General features: G+C 37.8%; 1 protein-coding gene across 9 annotated transcripts in view; it reads right to left on the reverse strand.

The window, feature by feature from the left end:
• ttc7b (tetratricopeptide repeat domain 7B) overlaps nucleotides 1–24,965 on the reverse strand; it is a 119,484-nt gene that overhangs the window by 15,056 nt on the left and 79,463 nt on the right. For 5 of the 9 annotated variants that reach the window (XR_010002167.1, XM_062968407.1, XM_062968402.1 and 2 more), the window contains 3 exons: nucleotides 14,959–15,009; nucleotides 7,949–8,089; nucleotides 4,103–4,305 (listed from right to left, as the gene is read on the reverse strand). Coding sequence is in view for 8 of the 9 variants with exons in the window: in XM_062968407.1 (XP_062824477.1) it covers nucleotides 4,103–4,305; nucleotides 7,949–8,089; nucleotides 14,959–15,009 (395 nt within the window). In the remaining variant the exon portion in view is untranslated. Of the gene's footprint in view, nucleotides 1–4,102; nucleotides 4,306–7,948; nucleotides 8,090–14,958; nucleotides 15,010–17,997; nucleotides 19,804–24,965 lie in introns of those variants that run through there. The other 4 variants (XM_062968403.1, XM_062968404.1, XM_062968408.1 and 1 more) reach the window with 3 other exon arrangements.

A 24,965-nucleotide genomic window follows, 5' to 3' on the forward strand; every position in this document is an offset into this window, starting at 1 on the left:
TCAATATATTAAACTTGACATTGTAATGGAAACGCTTCAATTTATAAAGTCAAATAATGGGGACAGCATCCTTGGAAACGGGAAAGCAACTATATTTGCCTTTCTTGGCACATAAAGGCAGTAATGGGGAGCGGGACTGGTAAAACAGGGTGTGATGCCATTATGCCTAATAAAGGTGGTATTGAGATATTGGGACAGATTTAAAATTATTTTTGATCCTACTGGATTAGATGAAGACTGGTGTGGCTACAGTATACAATTCTGATGCACAGGGCTAGAGTGTGCGGTAGCTTCTCACCTTTAAGCATTTTTTGATTTTGTGAATTTGCTAGAACTGTCCCCAGTTATGGGACACAGGCTGCCTTGGTCACCTTTTGGTGGATAATCTACAACGGAAACTGGAAGAAGTATGTGCCTGGTGGTTGCGCCAGATTCACAGTGACTTTCAACACCATTGAACACAATACTTTTCCCAACTATCTGGTTGTGGGCTTTGAGTCATTCTTTTAGTTTTTCCAGTCATTCTAAGATAAAACCTTACTGGGGGACTTCTGTTTGATATCATGAGTATTGGCCATGGGTATTGTGCTTCCATCCTATTGCCTATTCTATTTAACACTGGTAAAGGTCTTCTGGAGTATGGTGGTTTTCTGCTACCAGAATTCTGATACTTGTATCTTTTGTTTACAGTTAAGGAAATATTGCATGAGAGTTGGGGTGTGCATCTGTGACTGTTTAATAGCTTATCACATTTCTAGTTAAAAAATGACATATGCACTAGGAAGGGCAAAGCACCAGTAGGGAAGAATGGCCTAGGAAATGGTGCCATAAGCCACTTGTGTGATCTGTGTAAACAGAGAACTATAGGGACTGTACAGAAGGATGAAGTAAAATGCTAGTGTGTTCCCTCTTATACACACTGTGAGACTATGGTACTTCTCGACCATAGTCAGACAAGTTCCCAAATCGAGGAGATCCATCAGTTCTAAATCAGCAACTGGTGTCAGTAATGGCCCGGAGAAGGTAATCAAACTGAACCTGAATCTAGACAAAACAGCCAGTCAAAAGGTAGAGGGGAGAATGAAGATTCAACCCATTTTGGATGAGATTAATCTCCATGGAGATTCAGGTTCTCCCTTTGTGCATGTACACACACTCAGCTATGAACCTAATCAGATTGCAACATTTGGACAAGGATACATTTCTCCTGTTTCTGTTTTTATTCTAATTTTTATTCTAAGTCCATTCTAAATTTTCTTGTTAAAATGTATTCTGCAAAATGGGGTCATAGATTTAATAGGTAAATACACATTTAATTCCATTCTTTTTGTTGTCAACAGGCTTACCAGTAGTTTTATGAGGGAGGAAGCTAAAACGTCATAAAAAGACACAAAGAAAAATAGCTAATAGAACAAATATTACATCACAAGTACACTATGAGATTTCAGAAAGTTTATATAAAATAGAATAGTTATCACAACCCATTCCAGGTTGAACATATAATACTTTTTCAATGAAAAGAAAAAAGGAAACGTGAGACAATATGCTTGGTAAAAACAACACACTCAATAAACAGTACAGTATCATGTTGATACAGCTGCTAATAAACAGAGGCAATATAAATAAAAGCCAGATACATATTGAGATAGGAGTATTTCTCTTTCTAATACATAGTGTCCATTACAAGAAATGCAAAACAATCGCTATCTCAGCCACTCAAAACATCCAGATAGGTGGCTGAGATCATGGTACTCTAATTTCTGAAGGTGTAATGTATATAAACAAAATTATTTTAAAATATTGTATAAAATTACCATCAGCATATATGTTGTATTCAATATATATAAGTGAGTTCTGTATTTAGACCTGGGTCTCCAAGATATCTTTTTATGCACATATATATGAAATACAGGTATTCAAATGCAAAGTGCTGGTTATTACCTTTAAAGCCCTTAACGGTTCGGGCCCAGACTATTTGGCAAACCGCAGCTCCACTTACAGACCTGCTTGGGCAGTACAGTCAATGGAGGAGGCGCTGCTCTCGGTCCCACCTCCTTCTCAGGCGTGGCTGGTGGGAACGAGGGAGGGGGCCTTCTCCAGGATCGTCCCCCCGACTCTGGAACTCTCTCCCCAAAAAAATAAAAATGGCCCCCTCCTTACTCTCTTTTAAAAAAACAATTAAAAACCTATTTTTGCTCCAAAGCATACTGAGACGAGGAGGCATAGAATATCATGCATAGTCACCATGGAGCAGAAATGTCCGGTCACTCTGACTGCCGGCTGCAAAAATTCCAATTTTTTATTTTATTTTGCTTTGTTTAGATTCTGGCTGTTTTTTCCCAATATAAGCTGCAGAATTGTATATTTGTTATATTATTTAATTATTGTTAATCTGTGGTTATTTTTGATGTAGATGTAGTCTGTTTTGGGTTAAGGTGGGGTGGATTATTTTGTCTCAGTCTAGTTTATGTGGCATTGAATATTTGCCAATATTTGTTGTTAACCATCTTGAGTCCCCTCAGGGAGATAGGGTGGGAAATAAAGTTTTATTATATTATATATTATTATTCCAAAATAATTTTTAAAAAACTACTTTTGGTCACAAGCATTTTGGATACGGGATATTTAAACTGTATTTGGACTTTATTTAATTCAATTTTGGTCAGCCACCTATTTCTTTTACAAAGCACTTTTGGGATGCAATATGTTCAAATATCTTGAGATGTCAGGAAAGTAAAATGAAAATGCTTCCCTGTTTTGTGCTCCTGGCTGGTAATTTTCCTTATCTGGTCCCTTGAGATGCATGCGAAAAAGCCTCTCTTATTAATTCATGAAAGCCTAGGTTGAAACAAGCTCCTACTTTGAAATAAAAATGTTGAGTACTAGGCAGGGGATTATAACTCTTTTGCTAAGTTCTATGCATAGCGGGAGCAATTTAAACAAGTAAGTTAAAAAGGTTTCTTAGAACAACAGTCACAATGGGCAGACTAATCTGTAATTAAATGCTAATAAAACACATAAGCTCTATCATTAATTATAATGTTTTTTCAAGGTGGGGAACAGGGAATTCTACTACAAATTCATCAACTGTGAGGGAAGTCCATTTCTAACAATATTTTCGATTTCCTTTCTCTCCAGTCTTTGTAAAGAACTTTTTATCACTGTGCTTAAATATAGGATGCTTGCCAAAGAAACAATTAAAAGAAAGTGAAAGAAATATATTGATGCCATATTATGAGCATTATTTTGTAAACAGAATGACAATTTTACCAATCTCCTATAGAATTAGATTTTCAAAATAAATGTAAACCAATTAAACACGTGTTGTTGCAATAAAAAGAAATCAACTAAAAGGTACTTCTTAGATCTCAATTTCTGTTGAAAACTATACCTTGACTGAAATTCAAAATCCTGCATAATAATCCAAGATTTTAAAAATGGAAAAAATTTAAAGATTTCCTTTCCACAAGTCAGTTTCAGCAACATATAAACGCAATGCCTAAAAACAGTACACAAAAATGTTGCTGGTGTCTCGTTTAATTACGCAAAATAAATACGGAAATGGCTCACTGCCTTCCCTCTAGAATATCTTGATCTCCCCTCTACATCAGTATTGGATTTCTCTCTCCATGTCTGCACCATTGTATAAAACATTGGAAAGTAGATTCCTTTTCAGTCCAATGTCCTAAGAACACACTCTTGGGACCACAAAACTGCACTTTTAATCTAATCTTAGTTGTTTGGACTGGGTTAAGATAGAGATAAATAGCCAGTTAATTAACCACTGGAGTATACAAACCCCATTACCTAAACAAAACTAATGATTTGCCTTTGTCTCATCCTAGAATTTAGGACCCTTTTAATGTTGGAATTTGATTTTTTTTAAAAAAGAAACCAGCATTAATTTATGAAGTTCTAACCTCTCTTTCTTTTACCAAAGAGAAAGTCATCACACCACGGCAGGTTTGCATACCATCCTTTATGGACCAATGACCCGTGGTTCCATGATTTCCCCAACAACCCACCAATGCTATATAAGTATAGCTCTTGTTATGTGTTCAAGGTGTTCAACATATACGGTGCTGTGTAAAATTGGACTCACCAATCTCTGCATACTTTTGACATGGGTAGGGCTGATAGATAAGGCCTCTTCATACCAGCGTTTCGCTTCATCAATATTTCCTCGAAGTTCTGCCACTTGACCTCTCATGTAGAGGACATTGTGAGACATGGGAAAGAGGTTAGCCGCTTCCTGAGTACAAGCTGTGGCTTCTGCAGGTTTCCCAATTCCTATGTATACTTCAGCTGCCATGAGAGGAAGAAGGAAGATGAATGAATGATCCTCATGTAAGCACTATTTCTCCTTTGCTTACATTATGACTTATTTTTCTGAGGAAGCTTACTCCAGGCACGGATTTCACTTCAATTAAATGCTACATTACATTACAATCTTCAAACAGAAGGTTTTGTGAATACATAGGGCGAGAAAGGAAACAGTTTGAACTTAATTTGAGTGGAGAGCCTTGGGCTCAGCAGTGGTTCAGTTCCAGGACTGAAGACTAGAAGAGATGATGTGTGATAGAACTGAGGTTACACATGTTGCTTCTGGCTCAAGGAGAACAGCATCCCAGCCTTTGCTATTTTTGCTTTTCAGAGGTACAGTCATACATAGAATATAATCTACTTATCCTGATCTGTTGGTGTTATAGGATTGGGTAGTTTGGTCAACTTAATCTGAACAGTTTCACAAATCCAAAACACAATTAAAAGCTTCTTCTCTGATGACATGAATGTTTTTCCAGTCTCTTGTTCTACTAGATTGTTTTATGCAAGGGATGCAGAATGTGCATTCCCTGTCACATAGATAAAGGAAAGCCATTTCCCTCTATTGCTGTTGTTGTGTCATTTCTGACTTATGGTGATCCTAATGTGAATCTACAGCAGGGTTTTCTGGGGATGAGAGTATGTGGCTCGCATGGGGTCATAAAATAGGTTTTCATGGCAGAGAGGGAATTCAAATTGTAGTCTCCACCATCACAGTCCAACATTCATACCATTATACTATGCTGGCTCTACACCATGCTGGCTCTAATATTTACATCAAACTTGTCCAGGCTTTAAAGATGGGTTAACAACATGACCTTTTCTACTGGATGTTTGAATTGCTATACCACCTCCACCATTCTTGTCCATTGACCATGCTGCCTAGGGCCTATGATAACTGAGAATCAAAACATTAGAGAATATCAATTTGAGGATGTCTGAATGAATTTTTTACTCCTTTCTCTGACTGGGTGAAAAAAACCCTATCTGCGTCATTTCCATCTGGAAACATTGCTGAAACCAGAAAAGGGACAGAAGAAATTAAAAGAAGATCCCTTTGGCAGATTCAGAGTTTTCATCAGACAATAAGAAATATTTTTTCTACTTGGTTGCAGCACACTGGAGGTGGAACCACCCAGAACTCCAAACAACATAAACTAGATTGAATTTTATAGTCCATCCCTTTTTGCTTTGGTATCATGTCTTTTTGACTGCAAGCCTTTGAGCGGAGATTATAGTGTTTTTATTGACTGTATATAAACTGTTTTGGGATCTAATTTGGCAGAAGAGCTGCGGAAAAGGCTTCAAATAAATAAGTAAACACCTTTGAGAGACATGGAATGAATATGAAGTGAGGGAGACCCATTCACTCCCAGCTGTCACTGTGATTTTTTGGACGGAACCAGCAAGATGCTGTGACTCGGCAGCCTTCTTCAGGATTCCAGTGATAGCTTCCAAGTGAGTTTCTTTGCAGGTATTCTTCACTGCACTGGTAATAGCAATTCGGAGGAATAGGGCAATTTAAATTGGGAAAATCTTTTCATGCTCTGGGCACTAAGGTTTAATCGCCTAACGTGCCCGAATGCTGCTACTCCAACAAAACTTCTCATGGCTACTTTAAAGTAAATATCAAATATTTGGAAAACCAGTCTTTGCTCCCCTGCTGCACACATGTAGTTGGCCCCGAGAGATAACAATTCTGCATATTTTAAAAAAACGACAAGGCAAAAAGAAGTCTTGTCAGCATGTTAAAAGACAACCAAATCAGCATGTTACTATGTCATGAGATTTAGAGGAACAACATTAGAGGAACCCAATCTGAAGCACTTATGTACTACAAAAATATAGCACTATGATTCTATTATGAATCCTGAGATATGCATTTGAGGCAGGTGTATTTAGGATTCCCTATGAGATTCCCTATTAGCCTCACCAAATTACAAACCCCAGTCATCCACAATATGTTGCCATGGCAAACAATGCTATATAATTTTGTACAATGAAAGGGCTCCTGGAGATAGCTGAGATGAATGTTGTATGATAATAAGCCTATAGGGTTTTTAAAAATGTCTCTTCATGAAACCTGCAATAAATTAATCAGACAGTATTGCACCTGGAGGCTTTATTCTGGGGAAAAATAACCTTGGTGTGTCTTTTTAAAAGGATTCTGGCCACACTTACAGAAAGGTTTCCATGTTCCCTCCACTCGTTCTAGCTTTTTGATCTAGACTGAGCTGTCTAGAAGTTTTTTAACCAGAAGTTTCATCAGTTTTTTTTAGAAATCAGCACGGGGAGCTGTAGCCATCAAAGAAAAACCTCCAAAGTTTCACTATGTGCACTTAATTATTCTCTTCAGCCCTTAAAATCTTATCAGAAGTTCTGCAAATTCTACAAGTTAGAGAAAACCAGGGTGCATCTACACTATATAATTAATGAAGTTTTACACCATTTTAACTGCCATGGTTCAGTGTGATGGAATCATGGGAGCTGTAATTTTATAAGTTCTCCAGTCTTCTCTGAATCAATTTTACAGTGTAGATACACTCCCAACGCCCACCACAATCTTTGCACTGAAGTTCCCACTTGCCCAATAATTGACCATACTAGCTGGAGCTAGATAGAATGGTTCAAAGAATCTAGACAACCATTTTGAAAAAGGCTGTTCTTTATCAAAGTAGTTTGTGGTGAAAGGAGCGTGGTCATTATTGCCTATTGCAATCTACCCATAGTTTCCTTGTAGTCTTCTAAAACATTTAAATGATTACAATGATGTCTTCTTAAATGTGTTGTGTGCCTTCAAGTTGCTTCCAACTTGTGGTAACCATAAGATGAACCTATCATGGTAGAAGGATGATAGAGGGGACTAACATGTGTCCACTCTCTGGCCCACAGCCTAATTTCTATGAAAACCCTCTCAAAATTTTGCTTTCCTGAATGAGTGATTATGTCCAGGAACATGCATAAGTGCATTCCAACCTTGGCCCCATGTGACCAAATTGCTTCCTTTTTAGCTCTTTGAACTTGATGTCAATATGTCTGCATTCATTCATAAGGCCAGAACACCTAGCTATAGACTTCAAGTTATGATAATATCGGAGCAACGATATAATATATATATATATATATTCCTCCAAATAGGTTTCCTCCAGAAACTAGTTTTAGTTTACAGCTTGGGGGGAAAAAAAACAACAGATGTAATTTCTGGTGGCATTTATCATTTTGTTTAAAACCCACATTTTGAGCTACCCTGTTCCAGTTGTACAATTCTGCCAAAATGCCAGATTAAAGTTCACCAAAACACTGTCACATTTAATTTTGAATGAAACACTTTAAATTTCCATGACTTCACAAAACCTGAGCAGCAGTTGCAGAAGGGGGGAAAGCCAACCTTCTGACAAGGTTGTTAAATACTAAATGCCATCTTCCCTTAGACCTCTGTTTCATAAATTTAACATCCAAATGTTCTCGTCTCAAAATGAAACAAAATGCCACTTACTGAATAAGTGTCCCGAAAAGCTGTGCTTTTAGCTGACATACAATAAAACATTCTGGCCTGCTGAATGCAATGAATACAAATTCCTGGAGCTAATGACCAGGAAAAGAAAACAGCAGCTGTGTCTATTACCTGCATGAAGCCAGATTTGAGCCAGAGTCATCCAAGGATGCAGAGGACCTTGCTTCGGAGTGCTGCTCTGTAAAGAGGAGGCAACTTCAGACAATGCCTGCTCCACTCTAGAGGCTGCTATTGACGTTGCATGGACTGAACCTGTGGAAGTAAAAAAAATTAATAAATTGTATGGAGGTGTTGTTAGGCTTCTGATGTTGCTTTCAGTTCTCCATCTTACCTTTGTACAAGGTCCCAAAACAACCATATTTCTCCCCTCCTGATTATCAGGATGTTAAATGTTAGTGACCCCACATCAAAAGCCCAGTTTACTACCATCAGAAATGACAAAAGATTGGAGCAGACACTGTGAATCACAAAGCTCATACCACTGATCTGTAGGTATGAAAGTTTAGCATCTATGTGCACAAATTTTAAGATCTAAGGAAGTTTGGATGACATATGATGTAAATGTTACTATCTGTTTTTCAGTGCTAGTAGCTGCAGTATTTTTTCTTCCCAAGAGAAGTAATTAGAGTGTTTTAAGGACAGTAAATAAGCAGATCAAAATAATTAATGCATGTGAAATGATCTCAACACTTTCCTGAATAGGAACCTGTTAAGCAACTCAAAGTCCACTCAAACATCAATATTAAGAACTTGAGAAGTGAACAAAAATAGAGTTAGAACAAAGGAAGGGATCTGATTTGCATTCAGATTACACATCTGATCTCTATTACACTTTCTTCCTCTCCTAGATATATTGCTGTTATTATGAATGTTGTTGTAGTATGTTCTATGTACCAAACAGTACACAAATAGACTAGTGTTTACAGTTACACTATTAAATATCTTAAAGTGTAGTTGTTTTGGGGCAATGTTTACTGTCCCTCTTGAGATATCAACTTTGTTAAACAGGCTGTTTAAGTATAGTATTTCACAAAACCTTAGATAACTAGACAAAAAAAGCATGACAGATTTCTGCAAGAAGCAGAAAAAGATGAATGCCTTGTCAAGCTACAAATAAACGATCACACAAACTAACCACCTTCCTTTACTTCCTTGATGGCAATTTTGGAACACTGTTCGTATGTATTATATTTTCCTTCAAAAATAATACTGAATATTTCCCCTGGAACATCTTTATTTATTAGCCACCACAGATTTTACATCTATTCAGAACTTTACTGTGTAACAGTACCCTGGCAGCTTTGTTACAAGTAAAAATGAAACAGCTGAAACTTATTCTCGTGTAGAAAGGGGAAACGTCATTTGCTGGATTACGACTTGATTTACAGCTGCTAAGGGCATTTTCACCTTTACGGAAGCCTCACAGTTCTTCACTGAGAAACTGAGTTTCTTTTCACACTCTTATCTTGCTTTTACATATTCGTTTAAACAAGTGTATTTTACAATCTGGATATTATCTGGATATAACTCAGCAAGTATTGTGATACATATATTCTTGCAGGATTGGATCGTCATCCATTTGTTTGGCAGAGCTTTCCCTTATTTTGTTTCTTTGTGCAGATTTTTTGTGCCATCAGAATATTTTCTGGAAGCCAGAAAATCTAAACGAGCATGGAATAAGGTGGGTGACTGCAGTAGGGAAAGTTGAAATTGGCAAATATGTCATACCAGAGGGCACTCTTTCCCTTCACCCATTGATGTAATGGACCCAAGTGTGTGTGTGTGTGTGTGTGTCCGGTCTGGCCACGCATTGCTGTGGCGAAGTATGGTGTTATGGGAAATAAAGTATTGAGGAATTGGTGGTAGTTAAGGTAAAGGGCAAAGATTTTCCCCTGACATTAAGACCAGTCGTGTCTGACTCTGGGGGTTGGTGCTCTTCTCCATTTCTAAGCCAAAGAGCCGGCGTTGTCTGTAGACTCCTCCAAGGTCATGTGGTATGACTGCATGGAGCGCCGTTACCTTCCTGTCAGAGCAGTACCTATTCATCTACTCTCATTTGCATGTTTTTGAACTTTAGGGTTGGCAGAAGCTGGGGCTAACAGTGGGGGCTCTCTCCTCTCCCCCAATTCGAACCTGCGACCTTTCTGTCCAGAAGTTCAGCAGCTTAGCGCTTTAACACGCTGCGCCATCAGGGGATATTATTTCCTAAAGGTTGTGAATATAGAATATTTTTGATTTTTTTTTGTCTGTGTTAGCTGGCCCTGATTGTTTCCTTTGTGGAATTTCCAATTTCCCTGCTTTCAGAGTGTTGCTCTTTATTTACTGTCCTGGTTTTAGAGATTATATTGTTCTGTATTATTCTACCACAGTAATTATTTCATATTAAAGTAGAATCTCACTTATCCAACATTCACTTATCCAATGTTCTGGATTATCCAACGTAGTCTGCCTTTTAGTAATCAATGTTTTTGTAGTCAGTGTTTTAAATTCATCGTGATATTTTGGTGGTAAATTTGTAAATACAGTAATTACTACATAGCATTACTGCACATGGAACTACCTTTTCTGTGAAATTTGTTGTATAACATGATGCTTTGGTGCTTAATTTGTATAATGATTACCTAATTTGATGTTTAATCGGCTTTTCCTGAATCCCTTATTATCCAACATATTCATTTATCCAACGTTCTGCCGGCCTGTTTATGTTGGATAAGTGAGACTCTACTGTATATTTATAATCTTATATTATCTGCTTAGAACTGGATTATATGAGGGCCCTTCTTCACAGCTGGATAAAATGCACACTGAAGTGGATTATATGGCAGTGTGGAGTCAAGATAATCCAGTGCCAAGCAGATAATATAAGATTATAAATGGGTTATATAGCTGTGTGGAAGGGCCTTGAGTCTACACTACCATATAATCCAGTGCAAATTAGATAATCTGTGGAAGAGGCCTAAGTGAGGCCTAACTCTGCCTGTCACCTGGGCTGAGTGGGTTGCTAGGAGACCAAGTGGGCGGAGCTTAGCCTTCTAACTGGCAGCAATTGGATAAAAACAATTATTATTCTCCCTCTAATTAGGACTTTATTTTTCTTTTCTTTTTGTTGTATCAACCTAGAGGCGTGGATGAAGGGTTGTGTTGTCAAATTTCAAGGTTGGGGGGGCTGTAGTTTTGTTGGTCGCTGGGATTCCATCACTCTTTTATATATATAGAAGATATATATATATATATATACTCCTAATCTGTGTTCACATAAACATTTTAAGAGGGACCACTGTAAGAGAGAGCATACATTATTACTGTTGTCTTCTTTTTCCAATCTCATCAGCCATTAAGCACTATACCAGAAACAAATTTAAAGCTAATCATCTTGACCAATTTTCATAATGGTGCTGATGCAAAACTTAACTGCAGTTACAGCCAAAAAGAGAGGATGCTGAGATTATTTGTGTCACTGGGGATGGGGAAAAGAGAACACAAACTTTTCATATACTCCCAACTGCTTAAAAATAAGGAATTTACACTAGCATAGTATGTGGCCTTGGTTTCTGCGCAACATTTTAAGAATATTTTCCTAATATACAGTATGTCTACTGAAGTACACACACTATGATTCACAAAAGTCATTTTCAGTACTAGTCTCTTTGTGGAAGGAAGAATATATTAAAAGGGCCCAAACTACTATGCATGGAAAAATGAAGACAAATAGGCTTTAATACTCAAGTGCACCTGGACTCATGAACCTGCGACTTGTAAATGGCAAACCAAAGATACTAAACTGAATATTCAAGATTTTTCTAAAATAGAAAAGGATAGCTCTGGCTCCTCCTCCGATCCACAAAATGTGTGGTCACTGAAATATTTAATATTAGAAAGGGGCTAGTTGAAGACTGAATATGTCTTCAGAGACAGTCACTAGATAACCAGCACCAAATGGGACTAATAATCTATCTTGCACTTTATTCAGTTCCTACTTTTTCACGCACTTTAGTCATCATCCTATTCTGTATTGCTGCTTTAGTCTACCCTCCCATTAAGACGATAGAAACTGTGCCTGGTAATATTGCTGTTTTATACTGTATTGCTGTTTTATTCTATTTTTATACCGTAAATTGTGTACTATGTATTTTTTGTTCATTTTATTTCATTGTGTTGCTGGGCTTCGCCCCATGTGAGCCGCCCTGAGTCCCCGAGGGAAGATGGTGGCGAGATATAAAAATGAAGTTGTTGTTGTTATTATTATTATTATTATTACTATTATTATTACTACTACTCCAGGCAATGTATAGTTCCTGGCCCAATGTATATCCTATCCTTTGTGTCATCTTGAAAAAAGGAAAAGAAACAATCTTCTTGCCAGGATTTAATTTCACAACCATGTTATGGTTCCTTACAATTGGAGACCAACACTGTTAAATCTTGAAAATCAGCAAGCCTAAGGAGAGGTTCTTAGATATGTTTATGGGCAACTTCATGACCTTTTTTTTGCTAATGTATAGTATATCTAAACAAAAATGTGAATTGCAACCAACATGTGTGCATATGTATATTCTTCAGAAAGCCAATAACACCTCATTCTAATGAAGTGAAATGTCCCTTAGTCTTGGTTTCTTCTCAGCAAAACCAGCAAGCAGCTTTAGGGCTGCATACTTCTTTGTTTTGCAGGCAACTCCCAAGAAGTATTCTCTTTCTATTGATTCATGTCTATTTTTCATTTTAATTGAAAGTATTGATATACTAGCAAAACATGGACGCTAAGGTTTTATTCACTTTATTTTATTAAGTAATTATGGCCCATTCTTACTCCATGTAGTTTTAAAAGTCGTATTTCATAAAGCATAGGTAGGTAAATTAATGTCCTCCAAGTATTTAGTACTGAATGTGTAACTACTGGCCAAGAGAAGTGCACCTTGCAGAAGCTGTAGTCGAAAACAGATTACTTAAGGGATAAACCTTCTTTGGTATTTTAAATTTAAATGTATTTGAAACAAAATGTGTAGACACAAAGGTTATAACTATGACTTGTCTGCGCCAAAGAGGTAAATCTATCTTGGACTTCAATCAGCCCAATCCGCAGATGCAGACTCAAATGACTTCCATCTAAATCCTTGGAGAGCTGTACAAATCATAATAGATAATACTGACCTAGACAGACCTTGTAATGATCAGATGGCATTTTGACTTCCCAATGATTAAGTGCAACTGCATAACAAATAATTCCTCCTCGAATTCTAGTTTTGTATGCAGAAGGTATTACCTATCCCACAGAGCATTCAACTCAGAAATCCCCCACTTGCAGTCTGAGATGACATCCCCAATACAAATTTATTACCTCAGAAAAATTGAGAAATATGTAGAAGACATATATATGTAGGGACAAGACAGAAATTTTTGGACCTTTGCCTATCCTCAAAGGCAACTTGGTTGTGAGATCTATAGATCTATAGATGTTTATGTTTCTATAATCCTAGTCCAACTGAAGATTTTTCTACTACAAACTATGTCTTAGGGGTTTTCTGTGTACTAGAATAGAGATTTAAAAAAATAACTTTCTGAAAGCACAAAGAAAAAAAAAAGATAACCAGCTATTGCCTGGGCCACATTTGCTGTCTCACTTTTTATTACACTTCATAGCTATTTCTGTAGATGAAGAGGCATTCTCTTACATTTCATCGGTACCTGTTCCAAGATTTATTATTAAATTTAACAAAAGTCACCGCATTGACATTTAATTCACTGAGATGAAGCTGTACTTTGTTTGAATGGCTTAATTTTATAATCCTTTAATTCAACAACAGCCATCCGCCACAATTTGAAGAACTAACAAAGGAAGACTGTCACTGTGACATGGTGATTAATGAATTTGTCAGCATTTCTGCACATATGTAGTATGAGAGCAATTTTAATTTCTGAGCAGCTGATAAAATGGCTGATTTTGGCAAAAGACTAAAAGGGCAACAGCCTCAATTTTGTCTTGTTTTCTACTTGATGCTTTATGACAAATAATCATGTCATGGCTTTCCCAGGTGTGTTTCTCTTTAGGGCTGCCTAATGAATGGTGAAATGATCAATACTTGATATTATAGAAATACTTTGGGGCTCATCCTCTACTTGCTGCAAAATAAAACATTGCTTTTAAGTCAAATCACATGAGAATAATGTCATTCAAAGGAAAGGAATTAAATGGAACTGTGCAAAACAACGCAACATGAAAACACTCATCAGATTTCACATGCTAAAATAAAAATAAAAACTAGCAGGCATCAACACATATAAAATATCAAAATGTGGAACATGCAGAGATCTGTAAGCCCATGCAAGCAAAACACTCTCTGGGGTGAAGAGACAGTACCTTCTGCAGGACTAAATAAAAGAAGTATAGTTACTATAAAAACCACAGAAGGCTTACTTAGCCATTGCAATCCAGATTCCTCATCTTCAATATTTTAAAAAGTTTTTCTACATTTTAGGAAATGGTTTATTTGAGTTAAAGAAGTCAAGTGTTTGACTTTCTACATTGTAACAATGTAAACCTCTTTTGTTTGGTAAGCCTGGTGGTGTGTGGAGTGCTAACATTCCACTTCTGGTAATTATAAGAACATCTTCACGAATAGGCCAAAATCAATTTCTGTACTGAATGACAGAAAAACCATGCAGATGATTGGTAAATAATAATGATAATGAATAATAATAATAATAATAATAATAATAATAATAATAATAATAATACCATCATCATCTTCTTAAGAATTTAACCAAAAGACTAAAAACAAAAATAAGTGGGAGAAATTGATTGTATGATGAATTGATTTGGTAGATGAAAAAAACCCATGGATAAATGCCTGATATTAGCTCTTGTTTGCTCCAAAATTTGCAGCCCTCCAGAAATTAATACTGCCTCTTTCATAACTGAATCCAAGTGCGAGTTGAGTGCATTTAGATCTCACAGGATTACAGCCTCAGGGTGCCTTGAATGGGTAAAGAGCAGCAGCCTTGCTTTGCACGCTGTCAAACCTCCATGACGAATGGACAACATTTACATTCTGTGGTGAAGGGAGGGTGTTATTACTATGTCTTTAGAAATTTAGGTATAGACCTGTATAGTAAATACTACTTACAAACTGAAAAAAGGGAGAAAAAACCATGAAAGTAAGCATCTGGAGGGTTGCCTTTAAATAACAGATCAAACCACAAATTAAAATCACAAAGAATAATAGCTATAAAAGAGAATTACACAGAAAGCAAATACACTTCTGATAACCTTCAAACTGTAAGCGAGTTTACTTGCTTTCCACAGACAATCAGTTGTTCAAACAGAGATCAAATCACACATTTTCAATAAGAATTTAGAGTTTGTTAAATATCTATCAGGTCATTTTAATAACAGAGCACACACACTGACACTGTTTGGACCATTTCTACTGATATAATAATTTATTTGTTTGACCAGTCATATGACCATTTCAAAGATTTCTATTGATATGAACTAACAGGGAGGAAAAACAACTTTATTCTGATACAAACTACAAGAGAATCAACTTTTAGGTCAAATAAGTATAAAATGAGGTTCCTGCAAAATCATCACATACTGTTTTAAAAAAAATCCCACATAAATATTGCAGTTTTCATTGAAGCCTGAAAATTCACAGCCTACCTCTTTGTTTCCATTTTTTGCAACTTTTCACTGTTTTTCCTGTGTCCCTATGGAACTCTGAATCATAGCTTCATTAAAATCAAACAATTTTACATTATAGTGGCATGCTTTACCCTACAAGGACTCAACGGGGAATTGTCCACTAATGTTCACCAACTATTAGCTTTTATCAGCAGGGCAACTCAAGAAGATATTTTGATGCCTAAGGGGAAAAAAGACAATATAATAGAGTGTCTGTTGTAGCTTATTTCAACACCACAATATGCTCAGAATAGACACCAAGGTGAGCCAACTAGTCAAAAACAAGAAAGTACTGCTGTCAATAGGGCACAAATTGAGGAATACAGGAATTGTCAGGATTTTTTTTGGGAGGGGGAGAGGTCAGAGATGGCTGAGACTAGCATAAATTTATATGAGACTGTTACCCCATTTTGCTAGTCCTATTATTCAAAGTAAGAGCCAGCCCACAATTTCTTAAATCCCTGAGAGCTCAAACCAACCTAGATTTTCATTAATGGTTCCACTTTGATTCTGTAGACATATACTTCTCTTCTCCTGCAATGCTTATTCTCTACTGATCAATCAGAAAATAATAATAAAAACCATACATTAATATAAATATTGTTCAGATGTGCTCTTTTTGAATGCTTTTCCATGTAAAACAAGTCACTGCACATAAGAAACTATCCCAGAAAGACAGATTTGGCATATTTCATATACACCATTTAATCTGCAATATGAAATGAGACAGTCCAGAATTCTATCAACTCAACTTCACTTCCTTCTTTGTAACAGGCAGTTCTTACCTGCCTGATATTCTTAATTTGTCACAGTGAAAACGTAGGATCACAGGCAGTCTTAAACAAACAATCAGGAACACAAAGAACCTTAATATAAAAGCAAAAACATTATTCTTTGAGTAACTGAAATATGATCCAACTACCTTGTGACCTGATTAATTTGCACTCCTTTGCTACTGATTTTCTAGCACCTGTCATCTAATTCAGCGCCAGAGACAAGGATTTAATCACACAATTCTGCTCAAATTAACAGATCTAATAAATTTATACAAGGGAGGTGGGAACCACACAAGAATAAAATAATTTCTGTCTTGAAACAAATATCTAGAAAATAAAATTATTGCCAATTATATTTAATTCTCATTTCAAAAGGTCCTCATATTTCAGAATTAGTTAAATGCGTGGGAAGGAAAAGGTCTTCCCTTCCTTACTTATAAAGATTCAGCTAAAAGAAAGGTTGTGCAAGCAATTATGTTCTTTTCTCATGAATATCAGGAAATAATCCACTTCCTAGTCACAAAACTGAATAAAGATAGTATTAGTCAAGACTGCTTTTCACTTTTAATCAGTTGACAAATTTGTCAAAGTGGCAAATCTGGAGCATCATGATGGAAGTCTTACTTGCTCACTATATCAACCTTCTGCTTTCTGAGTGCATTTCCCATTCTATATCTTATACACTGAAAGATACATATAGATACAGAAACATTAGCTCAGGGGTCCCCAAACTAAGGCCCGGGGGCCAGATGCGGCCCATCGAAGCCATTTATCCGGCCCCCACGGCACAAGGGCAGAAGGGGGTTGGGCTAAATGACCCAAGGGGTCTCTTCTTCTCTTACAACCCTTATTATTATTTGAAACACAACAAGATGAGTGCACTCCAGACACTCTGCTGGCTGTTGTATTGGATCACATGTTGGACACTTCCCAAGTGTCTAGGACTGTGTGATGTATCGGTGAATAATGTGCGCAGATCCCAGTAAGGTGGCCTTCTGCAGCTGGCAGGGGGTCATTTTGTCAGCGCCGATTGTGTTTAAGTTCAGGTCAAGGTCTTGAGGCACTGCACCCAGTCTACCAATCACCACTGGGACCACCTTGACTGGCTTGTGCCAGAGTCTTTGCAATTCGATCTTTAAATCCTCATATTGTGTCAGCTTTTCCAGTTGTTTCTCATCAATCCTGCTGTCACCTGATATTGCAGTATCGACAAAGTATCCATACTTTGTTTTTTAACATGATTGTGAGGTCAGGAGTATTGTGTTCCAAAACCCTGTATTATTATTATTATTATTATTATTATTATTATTATTATTATTATTATTATTATTATTTTATTATGACACAGCAAACAGGATAGACATGCTGGATTTCATATCACAAAATCACAAGTCAAACACTTCCCAAGTGTCTAGGACTATGTGATGTATTTTCGGATGATGCGCGCAGATCCCAGTAGGGTGGCCTTTTGCAGTTGGCAGATCGTAATTTTGTCAATGTCTATTGTTTCCAAATGCCGGCTGAGATCTTTTGGCACGGCACCCAATGTGCCCATCACCACCGGGACCACCTGCACTGGTTTCTGCCAGAGTCTTTGAAGTTCAATCTTGAGGTCCTGATAGCGGCTGAGTTTTTCCTGTTGTTTTTCGTCAATGCGACTGTCACCTGGGATGGCGACATCAATGATCCAAACCTTTTTCTTTTCCACAACTGTGATGTCTGGTGTGTTGTGTTCCAGAACTTTGTCAGTCTGGATTCGGAAGTCCCACAGTATCTTTGCGTGCTCATTTCCAATACTTTTGCAGGTTTGTGATCCCACCAGTTCTTTGCTGCTGGGAGGTGGTACTTGAGGCATAAGTTCCAATGAATCATTTGGGCCACATAGTTGTGCCTCTGTTTGTAGTCTGTCTGTGCAATTTTCTTACAGCAGCTGAGGATATGATCAATGGTTTTGTCGGTTTCCTTGCAGTCTGCATTTTGGGTCAACAGCTGATTTTTCGATCTTGGCCTTAATTGCATTTGTTCTGATGGCTTGCTCCTGGGCTGCAAGGATCAGGCCTTCTGTCTCCTTCTTCAGGGGCCCATTTGTGAGTCAGAGCCAGGTCTTCTCCTTATCAGCTTTTCCTTCAATTTTGTCAAGGAACTTTCCATGCAATGTTTTGTTGTGCCAGCTGTCAGCTCTAGTTTGTAGTGTGGCTTTCTTGTACTGGTTTTTTGTCTGCTGTGCTTTGAGGAGTTTCTGATTTTTGACTTCAATCAAATATTATTATTATTATTATTATTATTATTATTATTAACATTGAGGCTGGGCCATCTGTCAGGAATGCTTTGTTTGTGCTTTTGGTGCACAAAGGCAGAAGGGGATTGGACTCAATGTCCCAAAGGGTCTCTTCCAACCCTCTTTTTTATTATTGTTGTTGTTATTATTAATTATTATTATTATTGCTCGGTGGCCAACTATAGTCCGGCCCTCCAACGGTCCGAAGGATCATGAACTGGCCCCCTGTTTAAAAAGTTTGGGGACCCCTGCATTAGCTATTACTTCAAAAGGGACTACATTCTTCCTCTGAATCTGAAGGTTTGAAAGGAAAAGTTAAAAGGGAACTCAGTTATACTTTCTCCTGCAACTACATAGACTTGAAGCTGGCAGCCAAGACACCATTGTCTTTCTTATCCTGGTGCACTTCCAGGCCCAGTCTTAGTAAATCCTTTATACAGTACATTTTCATCACATTTATATTTTAATTTTCTGATGCACACCTAAAATACTGCATGTATACATCTAAATACATCCTTGATGAGATGGAGCACAGATTGACTACTTAGGATTAGGTGCCAGACAGCCAATGCTGGACACATTACTGTTTCTGGTTGGTTTTTTTCTTTTTAATGGAATTATCGCTAGGAACCAATACTAGTTCCAACAGACTCTGGCACTGCTGAGCTAACAGGTGCCAATGACACAATGCTGCAGTCGAGTCTTCTGTCAACACCATTGGCTCTATTCTGTCAGGGAAGCAACAGAGCCCCCTGGCGGACCCCTTATGAAACCTCTTCTAAGTCCTTCTCCACTGCTGGTGAAACTGGGAAGTTGGTTGCTTAAAACTATTCATGCTCACTTAAAGGAAAAGATATTTCAGCCTAAAATTTTGGCATTCCCATATCCCTTCATTATTTATTGATTGGAATCAAAATATATCCCAACAGGTATAAGCACACTCATTACCAACACCTTCAAGTTCAACAACATATGAATGGAATTGGTGCTTAGCAGTTATGGAGATTATCAGAAGCACAAGCAAAGCAAACTAGCAATGCCTATCAGAAAGAGGAAATCAGTTTACAGGGTGAAGGTTCGCAGGGCCCAGGAACGTGGTCACAGTTGGGATTGGTTGCATAGGGCCACACAAAGGTATCAGTTTTGGGATGAGGGTGAGGAGACTGAGAAGACATAAACAGGTGGAGAGGAGACTCGGTTCTTGAGAGAGATGAAGATGTGGAAGAATCAGAAGCTAGAAAGTGAAAGAGAAAAATTATAAAGAAAATGCCAGAAATAGAATTTGAATGGATTAATGGATGTAAGGAAAAGAAAAGAAAAATGTATAACCCATTTAACCACCACTAAATAAGGGTGCAACAGTTTCTCCACAGTTGTCTTCCTAAAATCAATGAAAATGCCAGTTTTCTTACATGAAGTAAAATATATTAAAGTGTTGACAGAGATCTTAGGGGCATGGACACAAAATATTTTCTGCTAGATCAAGTCACATGGCTTACCTACAACTATGGTTGTTTGGGCAGTATCTGTGAAGTCACATACAGCTTGTTCTGTACCTGCAAGAGTTAACTAACATTTTCTAGAGCTACTGTATTGTAGTGTTTTTGACAGAAGCTCCGCCCACCCTATTTGCATGCCTAGGTGGGATTCTGAATATAGTCCCCTTTATTAAATTAGATAAGAGTTGTTTCAACATTCTGGGAGAAGACAAGAAGGAACTGGTATAGTCAACTTAAAATATTACAGCCCTCTAAGCATTCAATTAGTCAAACTATTTCCAGGACTGAAGATGAGAAAGGAGGAACAATTTCTGTGAAATATGGAAACGAGGCACCATCTTTAATAGAAATGTGACATCTAGTCAAAGTACAATCTTGTCAGTATGGGATTATAGGCAAGGAAGATCTTGTCAAGAATTCACCAGCTCTCTTGGCAGATGTCATTATCAGAAGGAAAACATTTTATTGAAAGAAGATGGAGGCCACACACTGCTAACAGTTCAAATGGTTAACTCATTGGTTAAAAGAGAGGTCACATACAAATACTGATAAGACAGAGGTAGAGAACCCATTTTTCTTTGGTAATCACCTTCCAAATGGTGAGGAAGTGAGAGAACCTATAATCAAAGGGAGTGGTGTCTTATAAGTGATGGAATTTTTAAGGTGGAGCTTTATCAAAATTGGTACCTTGAGGAATCACTCTGTTTCTTCCTTGAAGTTGTACAGAAGAAAATGCTCATGATGATGAACATGACATGCTGAAGATGAATGAGATAGACAGAAGGAAGACTGGTGTTATCAAAACTGTCAGGATCATGAAGAAAAGTTATTAATGATAATGACTCCTATTTTATACATTTTTTGGTCATGGTCCATCAGTCTTAATGTTAAGCAGACTTAAGGGCATATTCTCAACCTTCAGTACCTAAGGCAGAGGAGTGAAGGCATACATGATGACATAATGTTATCACCCTTGCAACAGTTCTGGCCTTGAGGTCCTCTAGATGACAAACAGTGTTAGTTGTCTAGAGAGCCTGTGGTTTTTAGTCTCAAAGATTAACACAGTCCAAAACAGATTTTTGAGAGACTTATCCAGAATGGTGCTTGAAGACAAAAAATGAGACTCTTCACTTTGAACCCAACAAGGTTTTTCTATTCTCCTTGAAGTTAGAACAATGAAGCAAGGTATTTCCTGTAGCTGATGGGCAACATAGGGGAAGAATACAAAGGGAAACCAGTGTGATGAGCTGTGACTAAAGTCCCTTAAAGACAAGATCTCTCATGGGGAATGCAAAAGCATTATTCTTAACTCTAGTTATTTTGCTAAGTGACTAAGTTAATCAGGATAGGGTGAATATCCTCCACACAGAACAACGTATTCTGATTTAAGTCAGGAGAAATACTGAGTTCTGAAGCTGTGCTGAGAAATAATCACCAGTCTCTGTGTTAGAATTATCTGAAGATTTAAGCTGAAATCCCACAATGTATATTGGATGTAGATTCATAAACTCTGGTGTGACCTACAAAAAGGGCTTGCAGATAATGCTGAAAAGGGAAAGAATAGGATAGCTTGCACAGAATAGGCCAGCATGTTGGTAGTTGTGCCAGATCCATTACTGCAGCTCTTTGAGTTGTTTGTGTCAGTTCTTGTGGCAGCTGATTTAAGACTGAGACTTAAATTATAAGAGATATGCCGAGCAGATGGTACTTGCTGAATGGCAGGGAGTGACACCTTAGGGGGGAATGTATGTATGGTTATATGCACAAGAGGCTGAATAGCCATATTAAGTCTGTTGATGTGCCCGCATGGGAGATTATTGAGGTCCACAGCATGGTAAAAAAGAATGGCTGGATTAGCAGGAAAAGGAGTCTCATTTTTTATGATAACAGTAAATCCAAGGGTCTGAAGGCAGTGGTGGGTACCAAGTCAGACCTCCAATATGGTTGGGGGTAGTCCCAGGCATAATCCAATAATTGATGCTAAGGGCAGATTCATCCAATCATAATGCAATGGGTCAGTATTACTCTGTGCAAACAGTCTGGGAAATATTAAATATGATTATTAGTTTTAAGACAGGCAAGGGAATAATTCTTTATCATATATGCTGAAGTGATTAAGTGCTGAAGTTAGGAAACCCATTGCTCACTCTTCTCTCTCTTGATTTCCTTCTCTTTAGCTACATCAAAATCGGATTCCTAGTATCTCATTGTGTTCCAGAAGTTAACTCAGATTACAGATGGAGGGGACCCAAACAGCGATGGCTGATGGCATCCACGTCAGTGGGGTGATGAATCCCATTATAAGCTTTCATCTGAATTCAAAGGAGCTACTGACGGTTCACACACTATATCACTTCTTTAAAGTCCAGACTGGAATTGGGAGTGATGTTAATGCTCCACTAACATGGCAGATACCAGCTGACATTTGTCTAGAATAAAAATTTGCTTATAGTGACTTCAAACACAACTTCATTTTGAAGAAAAAAAATCTTACAATGTCCTCTAAAGTACAACATTTTCTAAAGTAGACACCTTCAGATGAATCACACTTTACCTAAGTGCCTGGTCAGTGTTTTATCAGAGACTGGGATCTTACCTTGAAGTTGATATATTTCTCTGGAGACGGTAAGCCCCCAGGCTCCATGGTGGAAAACAATAATTATGAGATGAAGAAAATGAATGCAATAAAGTACAAAAACCAACTGAAAAGCACAACATTGGAAGTTCCTAATAAGCTGTTTTTGCTGTGAATAAAAGAAAACTAAGTTGATTGTCGGGAATCTCAGAAGGCATGAGCACCAGATGATCAGGGTTCCTACAGAAAATGCTATGCTTAGCTTGAGAAATTTTTATCAGTCTTTTGAAGGTACAGAACAACTTATACTTGTGAGTTCACAGAAAGTATGACCAATAAATGCTTTTTATGTAAATACCTATAAGACACACAACTGTGTGTGTTATAGAAATAAATATGACAGAAACTAATTCCTAAAAACCCTAGTCCCCATAACTGCTATGTGCCACCTTGAGTCCATTTATTAGGAGAAAAGTGGGATAAAAATAAAGTACCACCAGTAAGAAAATAAAAGTGTTCTGACAGTGATAAGTATTCAGTAGCTGTTTGGGTGACTGGTTTGCAAGATCAGCTTCCCCACCTTGTACCAAAATACTGCTGTTACCCAGCCTAAAAAGCACCCTGATTGATGTTCTAAGGTCCAGCAGAAATACTGAATGCTCACACATTCCTTTAACACAGTTGGACAATATCAAAAACAGCTCATGTATGTTTTAAGGTACATGCACGATTTGAGGAGAGGTTAGTCCTATCTTCATTATCAAGATTGTAGAAGAATTGTCCTTTTAAAAAAAATATGCTAAACATAAATGTTAGCTCAAAAATAACGCCAGGTTCATCCTGTAATTCAAAGTCTGTAATGAGAACATCTCCTATATAAACCATTCTGCTTGAAAGAAAGTCGGAAATCTGTCACAGCTGGTAGATCATGAGTGGGTGAAGACAGCTTGAATTCAGTAAACTGCGTGCTGCTGAAAACACCTTTGCTGGCTAACACTCTGCAGATGCTATAGTAGTTGAGTGTGTGTGGAGTAATCACAAATATCACAGCATAGACTTCTACACAACAATTCAAAACTGATATGTCTCAGATGGTCTATTTATGAATCTTACTACCCCAATATCTAGATTTTCTTCTTGGGAGAAATTCTAATGCTCTGGAGACGGAGAGCATCCCATACCAGTTCACAATACCCACCTCAGGAAGAGATACGCAACTACAGGATTGAGCCCATCACTATTTGGAATCTGGCCTATGATCTAGTCTATGTTTTTGATGAAGGGTGGGGAGAGTTTGACTTATGGGTCACGATTGCCTCATCCAAGATCACCAGAATCCCAATTTTAAGTTTTAAAAGGAACAATAATTCTCCCAGAAGTGCAATTTATCATCTAAATCAGGGGTCCCCAAACTAAGGCCCGGGGGCCAGATGCGGCCCATCAAAGCCATTTATCCGGGCCCCATGGCACAAGGGCAGAAGGGGGTTGGGCTAAATGACCCAAGGGGTCTCTTCTTCTCTTACAACCTTTATTATTATTATTATTTTATTATGACACAGCTAACAAGATAGATATGCTGGATTTCATATCACAAAATCACAAGTCAAACACTTCCCAAGTGTCTAGGACTGTGTGATGTATTTTCGGATGATGCGCGCAGATCCCAGCAGGGTGGCCTTTTGCAGTTGGCAGATCGTAATCTTGTCAATGTCTATTGTTTCCAAATGCCGGCTGAGATCTTTTGGCACGGCACCCAATGTGCCCATCACCACCGGGACCACCTGCACTGGTTTCTGCCAGAGTCTTTGAAGTTCAATCTTGAGGTCCTGATAGCGGCTGAGTTTTTCCTGTTGTTTTTCGTCAATGCAACTGTATTATTATTATTATTAACATTGAGGATGGGTGGCCATCTGTCAGGGGTGCTTTGCTTGTGCTTTCAGTGCACAAAGGCAGAAAGGGATTGGACTCAATGGCCCAAGGGGTTTCTTCCAACCCTCATCATCATCATCATCATCATCATCATCATCATCATTATTAACATTGAGGCTGGGTGGCCATCTGTCAGGGGTGCTTTGCTTGTGCTTTCGATGCACAAAGGCAGAAAGGGATAGGACTAAATGGCCCAAGGGGTCTCTTCCAAAACTCTTTTTTATTATTGTTGTTGTTGTTGTTGTTGTTATTATTAATTATTATTATTATTGCTCGGTGGCCAACTATAGTCCGGCCCTCCAACGGTCCGAAGGATCGTGAACTGGCCCCATTTAAAAAGTTTAGGGACCCCTGATATATTGTATGTACATACAACTTGTAAGCCGCTCTGAG

The sequence above is a fragment of the Anolis carolinensis genome, chromosome 1, assembly GCF_035594765.1.
Source record: "Anolis carolinensis isolate JA03-04 chromosome 1, rAnoCar3.1.pri, whole genome shotgun sequence".
NCBI lineage: Eukaryota > Metazoa > Chordata > Lepidosauria > Squamata > Dactyloidae > Anolis > Anolis carolinensis.